Source organism: Terrapene carolina, unplaced genomic scaffold (assembly GCF_002925995.2).
Source record: "Terrapene carolina triunguis isolate 2854851 unplaced genomic scaffold, T_m_triunguis-2.0 Scaffold42, whole genome shotgun sequence".
Taxonomy (NCBI): Eukaryota; Metazoa; Chordata; order Testudines; family Emydidae; genus Terrapene; species Terrapene triunguis.
The window spans coordinates 16,929,253-16,935,535 of NW_020664393.1; the positions used below are offsets into that span (position 1 = coordinate 16,929,253).

The following is a 6,283-nucleotide window of genomic DNA, read 5'->3' on the forward strand; positions in this document are numbered from 1 at the left end:
TCTATATGCATCCAAAGAAGTGGGCTGTAGCCCACGAAAGCTTATGCGCTAATAAATTTGTTAGTCTCTAAGATGCCACAAGTACTCCTGTTCTTTTTGCGGATACAGACTAACACGGCTGCTACTCTGAAAAATGTCTATATAGCCACCCTTTTTATACTGTGCTACGGAGTGAACTCTCCTTTTTACCCTCATGACTATTTTTAATTCCATTCAGCCATTTCATCATTAATTCCTTGGTCTGACTTCAATGTTTTTTTCTTATGACTTGCCTCCTCCCATGAGTTACACAGTTATCTTGTGTCAGGAGACCTGTGTTCAGTTCCCAGCTCTGGCACTGACCTCATGTGTGACCTCAGGAAAGTCACTGCAACTTTCTCTCTTTATGTTTCCCTCAGTCCTTTGTCTGTTTTATCTATCTGAATCACAAGCAATCTGTCTTTTATGATGTGCTTGTACAGTGCCCAGGACACTGATCTTGTTTGGTGCTACTATAATACACATAATTATGGCTGTCGATTAATCAGTTAACTCACGCGATTAACTCAAAAAAATTAATCGTGATTTAAAGAATTAATCACAATTAATTGCAGTTTAATAGCACTGTTAAACAATAGACTGCCAATTGAAATGTATTAAATATTGTGAATGTTTTTCTACATTTTCATATATATAGTATTCTGTGTTGTAATTGAAATCAAAGTGTATATTATTTTTGATTACAAATATTTGCACTGTAAAAATGATAAGCAAAAGAAATAGTATTTTTCAATTCACCTCATACAAGTACTGTAGTGCAATCTATTTGTCGTGAAAGTGCAATTTACAAATGTAGATTTTTTTTGTTACATAACTGCACTCAAAAATAAAACAATGTAAAACTTCAGAGCCTACAAGTCCACTCAGTCCTACTTCTTGTTCAGCCAATCGCTAAGACAAACAAGTTTGTTTACATTTACAGGATATATTGCTGCCCTCTTCTTATTTACAATGTCACCAGAAAGTGAGAACAGGCATTTGCATGGCACTTTTGTATCCGGCATTTTAAGGTGTTTACTGCCAGATATTCTAAACATTCGTATGCCCCTTCATGCTTCGCCACCATTCCAGAGGATATGCTTCCATGCTGATGATGCTCGTTAAAAAATAATTCTTTAATTAAATTTGTGACTGAACTCGTTGGGGGAGAATTGTATGTCCCCTGTTCTGTTTTACCCGCATTCTGCCATATATTTCATGTTATAGCTAGTTCTGGGGGAATTCTGCACCAAAAAAACTAAAAATTCTGCAGCAGAAAATTAAAAATTCTGTGCATGATATTATAAAATTCTGCATACTTTATTTGTCAAAATAACACAATATAATCACTCTGGTTTCAATTATTTTGGTAATTTATTTAAACTACTATAAAATGGATGGAGAATTGAGGTGGGGAGCATTGGAGAAAATTCCCAAAGCCCCTTGCCTAACAGTAATGTAACTAGGTTTAACCCTTTATTTCTAGTTATTAGTCAACAAATATATGCAGCCACGTGCTCGGTGTTACATCATAGCCAATTGAAGACCAAATGAGGGCTGGGGAATCAAACTCACAATTTAGTCCAAAAATTTAGACCAGTTCTGATCACTAAAGCATCATAAGCATTTATAAGGCCATACCATCCTTTACAACAGTCTGGCAATGTAAAGGAACTTTAAAACTTTTATACCTATTTTACTCCTGGGGGAATTCACAAAGAGAATGGGAACAATTCACTAAGCAAGCAGGCTGCTATATTCTGCCCCACCTGAGGGGACAATGCCTGTCCCACGCCTACCTCCTCAGAAACACCCCAAAGCCCTGTCCCTGCACACGAAGCGTGCTACAATAGTGAGCGAGAGGAACAGAGTGTCTCTCTCTCACACACACAACTGCAGTGATTTACGTCTCTATTGGCTGCTCCGGTGCCTGAACCAACCTGCCTCCGCTGCCGGAAAAGGGTGCGTGACCACTCTTGCGGCTTCTCTTTGCTTCCCCGTCAGAAGTCATTTTTCTGGGAGGAAGCAAAGAAATCTGTGGGGGGCATGAATTCTGCACACACGCAGTGATGCAGAATTCCTTCAGGAGTAAAAATTTTAAGAACACTTTCACTGCAGATTTGACAAAACGCAAAGAAGGTACCAATGTGAGATTTCTAAAGATAGTACAGCGCTCAACCCAAGGTTTAAGAATCTGAAGTGCCTTTCAAAATCTGAGAGGGATGAGGAGTGGAGCATGCTTTCAGAAGTCTTAAAAGAGTAACACTGATGCAGAAACTACTGAACCCAAACCACCAAAAAAGAAAATCAACCTTCTGCTGGTGGCATCTGACTCAGGTAATGAAAATGAACATGCGTCGATCTGCGCTGCTTTGGATTGTTATCGAGAAGAACCCGTCATCAGCATGGATGCATGTCCCCTGGAATGGTGGTTGAAGCATGAAGGGACATTTGAAGCTTTAGCGCTTCTGGCATATAAATATCTTGCAACGCTGGCAACAACAGTCATATTCTCACTTTCATATGACATTTTAAACAAGAAGCGAGCAGCATTATCTCCTGCAAATGTAAATAAACTTGTTTGTCTGAACAAGAAGTAAGACTGAGTGGACTTGCAGGCTCTGAAGTTTTACACTGTTTTATTTTTAATGCAGTTTTTTTGTTCATAATTCTACATTTGTAAGTTCAACTTTTATGATAAAGAGATTGCACTACAGTACTTGTATTAGGTAAATTGAAAAATATTATTTTTTATTTTTACAGTCCAAATACTTGTAATCAAAACCAAATATAAAGTGAGCACTGTATGCGGTGTATTCTGTGTTGTAACTGAAATCAATATATTTGAAAATGTAGAAAACATCCAAAAATATTTAAATAAATGGTATTCTATTATGTTTAACAGTGTGATTAATTGCGATTAATTTTGTTAATCACTTGACAGCCCTACAGATAATAAAAAAGAATGTTGATTTCCAGTTGATAACAGTAGCCCATCAGGTTGATTTCACTCTTGATGAACTTTTGTCGTGCATTACAATATACTAAGGAGAATGTTACCAAAAGCTGCAAAATACTGTTACATATGTGATTGCTAGCCATGGCAAAGCAATTAACAGAACAGGTGAAACTGAATATTTGACCCTATTATTTTCAATTCCTTAGGAATTTTTAATACCCCCACCTTCTTGACTCTGCCAAATACTCCCTTATGTTTAATTATTTTAGGAAACAATTTATGTTACTGTTTTCTTCTGCCTAGACCAATTAGTCCTCTTCTGGACCAGAACACTCCCGATTTCACCACGTTCTGCTCTGTAGGAGAATGGTTACAAGCTATTAAGATGGAAAGATATAAGGATAACTTCACAGCAGCAGGCTACAACTCTCTTGAATCAGTAGCCAGGATGACTATTGAGTAAGTTGGCACTGGGCATGTTTGACCTACATTTAGCAACCTTCTAAGTAAAAGACAAATAATATTAAGCTGCAAAGTACTAGACCCAGTACAAACTCAGTTCATAGGGTGAGATTCTGTCCTTCACTGAGGTTTACTCAGCACAGGAGAGTGAGTCCAGGGAGCAGTTCATGGCTTCTTAATTCTCTGCCCTGCACAATTAGTGTAGTTTAGAGCAGCCCAGCAGCATCTCTAACCTATTCCAGTTAGTAACAGTCATTTTAGGACTGTCTGCCAACTGAAAATTGTCTGCGGTCTCTTATAGGACTTCTTGGCTTCCAGGAAGCAGAGCCCTAGGCGCTGCCCATTCCACCCTCTTCCCAGAGAGGCTTTGCAGGTCAGAACGTAGTGGGGATGGTGTTATGGAAGCATCTCCACCCTACCTTCCACCTAACATATGGCAGCGATAGATCCATATGCAGAGGGTTCCTACATGCATGTCTCTAAAGGGCACAATGTAGTCACAGTAATCTTCCCCTTATACAGTGACTTTATCCTGAATGTTTTCCTACACTGAGTTTTCTTCATAGGTACAGTTACACATGATAAATGATGCAAAATAATTTCGTCTCACTCCCAAAACTAGGGAAACGTACATTTCTGAAGAAAAGATTGAGTAGTGTTTTAAGCACGATTCACAGTATTGATACGAGGCTCCAGTATAGCTTTGGTATATTCAAACATGGGTTCCAAGAGTACTACTCAGTTTTAAGTGACTGCTTTATCCCATATAAGTGCACTGTACATTGAATAATTAATACATTTATCTTTCCCAGTGATGTGATGAGTTTAGGGATCACGTTGGTTGGTCATCAAAAGAAAATTATGAGCAGCATTCAGACTATGAGAGCACAAATGCTACATTTACATGGCACTGGCATCCAAGTGTGATAGATATTTCTCCCTTATGAGGGAGGTGACGGACTGAGAGAACAGCATTGGCCTTCAGTATACATGAAGTGCTGCTAGAAGACACTTGATCTCCTGGGTCCTTCCTGCAGTGAAGAGAAGATCTACAAGAAGCACCTACAGACTTGAACTCCTAAGTGCCACCAGAGGTTACTAAAAGGGAATTGGGATCCACCACTGATGGCAAGGAAAACAGCAGTGACAATAAACAAAGTACTACCTGAAACACATACAAACACCTTGAGTTCTCTAACCTCCTTTTTATCTAATAGACTTTTTAAAATGTACATAAAGAATTTAAAAAAGAATATATTTGTCAGATAAAATCATGATATTATTGTTAAATTCAGCAAAATATTTTCCTTAAATCTTGATTTAAGAATCTTTTTTTAATCATTTGTGTTTATTCTTCATAAAGACCTTCTTTTAGTATGATGTTTATATCTCTGGACCTTTCTAGGGCTAATTCTATGACACATTACTACACTGGGTACCTCTGAAAGGTTACTAGAAGTTTTAGAAATGTAAGAAGCATGACTGAGCAACATATATCTGTCCAAACATTGGTATCCCTTTTTGTGCCATTTTATTCTGTTAAATCAACACTGTATTGACATGGTTTGCTAACTGGCAGGGAGTCAAGAAAATGCAAGTTGCTACGAGCGCTGATATTTTTTAAAGAATTTTTTAAGGTTAAACATATATTATCTTTTAAAGAAAAAAAGGAAAAAAAAGCAATAATGACCCCTAAGTAGTTCTAGGCACTTTTAACAAATTGTTTGCAAGATGATTTTAATGGACTAGATTTAAGGTGAGATTTTCTAAGGAGTAGATCCATAAGTGTAAACCTACTGAGGTATTTTATGGAGTGGATGATAATAGGAGTGCCTCAGAAGTCAGGTGCAGTTCTCCAGTGTTACCTAACTATTTTAATCTGAGCACATCACATTTTTTTCAATGCTCTGCATTAGCAAATCTGAGAGAAATGGCTGGCATATATTTTATATGCATTTCAGTTGAGTGCAGTCCAGCTGTGAGAATAAGGATTTACCTTTTATATTAGAACTGTAGAGCATGAGGCAAGGGGCAGTTCAGAATTTTCACATTTTTTACTAGCTTTCATTGCTCTCACACAAACACCATACACACACACATTCATTTGGGAACTCGAGCGCAAAAGTACTTGCTCAATTAAAAACTTTTACGCCATTTTTATTTATATATGTACCTTATTTTACTAAAACATTAAACTACCATAAGCAATAAGGAAGTGTGGCTACAGATATGGCAGGAATGTATACACATCAGAGAGAGATGCTTTCAGAAATTATGAAAATCGTGAACTACCCCTTCAGTAAAATGCTGAACTTCCAAAGAGAATTGGGCTGCTTCTGTTGATTTTGATAGAGAACGATCCCAGGGATCAGTCATAATTGGTCTTGTTTGATAATGTGGGCATCCACAAAAAAACTGTAAATGTTCCTTTGTAAAACTTGTAAATTTAATTTATACTGTCTTGTTTTGTACACACATTTCTGTGTAGTGAGCTCTGAATACATTGAAAATGCACTATATTTTTCTATTTTACTTGCAGAGCATCACAAAAGAACATGTATTTTCAGTGCTACATAATGTGTTTTCCCACATTTAGGACCAAAGACAGCTACAGAAAACTCAAATGGATCATTCCTCTCCCCCCTTCCCCCCTTTTTTAATCCTGTACAGTGTTACATTTTCCATTTTATTTATTTGTTTGATTAGAAAAATCAGTTTGATTATACCAATTTTTTCTCCCTCTGCCTTTATTGAAGAAAATCTGTAAAAAGCTTTTAATTAGCATAATCCCGTTACATAGACACTTCCATTTGTAATCTTTGTAATAGACTGTAAATATATTTT

At 37.1% G+C, this 6,283-nt stretch overlaps 1 protein-coding gene across 2 annotated transcripts in view; it reads left to right on the forward strand.

Moving 5' to 3' along the window:
- EPHA7 (EPH receptor A7) overlaps window positions 1–5,842 on the forward strand; it is a 169,991-nt gene extending 164,149 nt beyond the window's left edge. For both annotated transcript variants that reach the window (XM_024209196.2, XM_024209195.3), the window contains exons 16-17: window positions 3,281–3,436; window positions 4,252–5,842. In XM_024209196.2, coding sequence (XP_024064964.1) covers window positions 3,281–3,436; window positions 4,252–4,366 — 271 coding nt within the window. In that variant the 3' untranslated portion in view covers window positions 4,367–5,842. The remainder of the gene's footprint in view (window positions 1–3,280; window positions 3,437–4,251) is intronic.
- The last annotated feature ends 441 nt before the right edge of the window (window positions 5,843–6,283 follow it).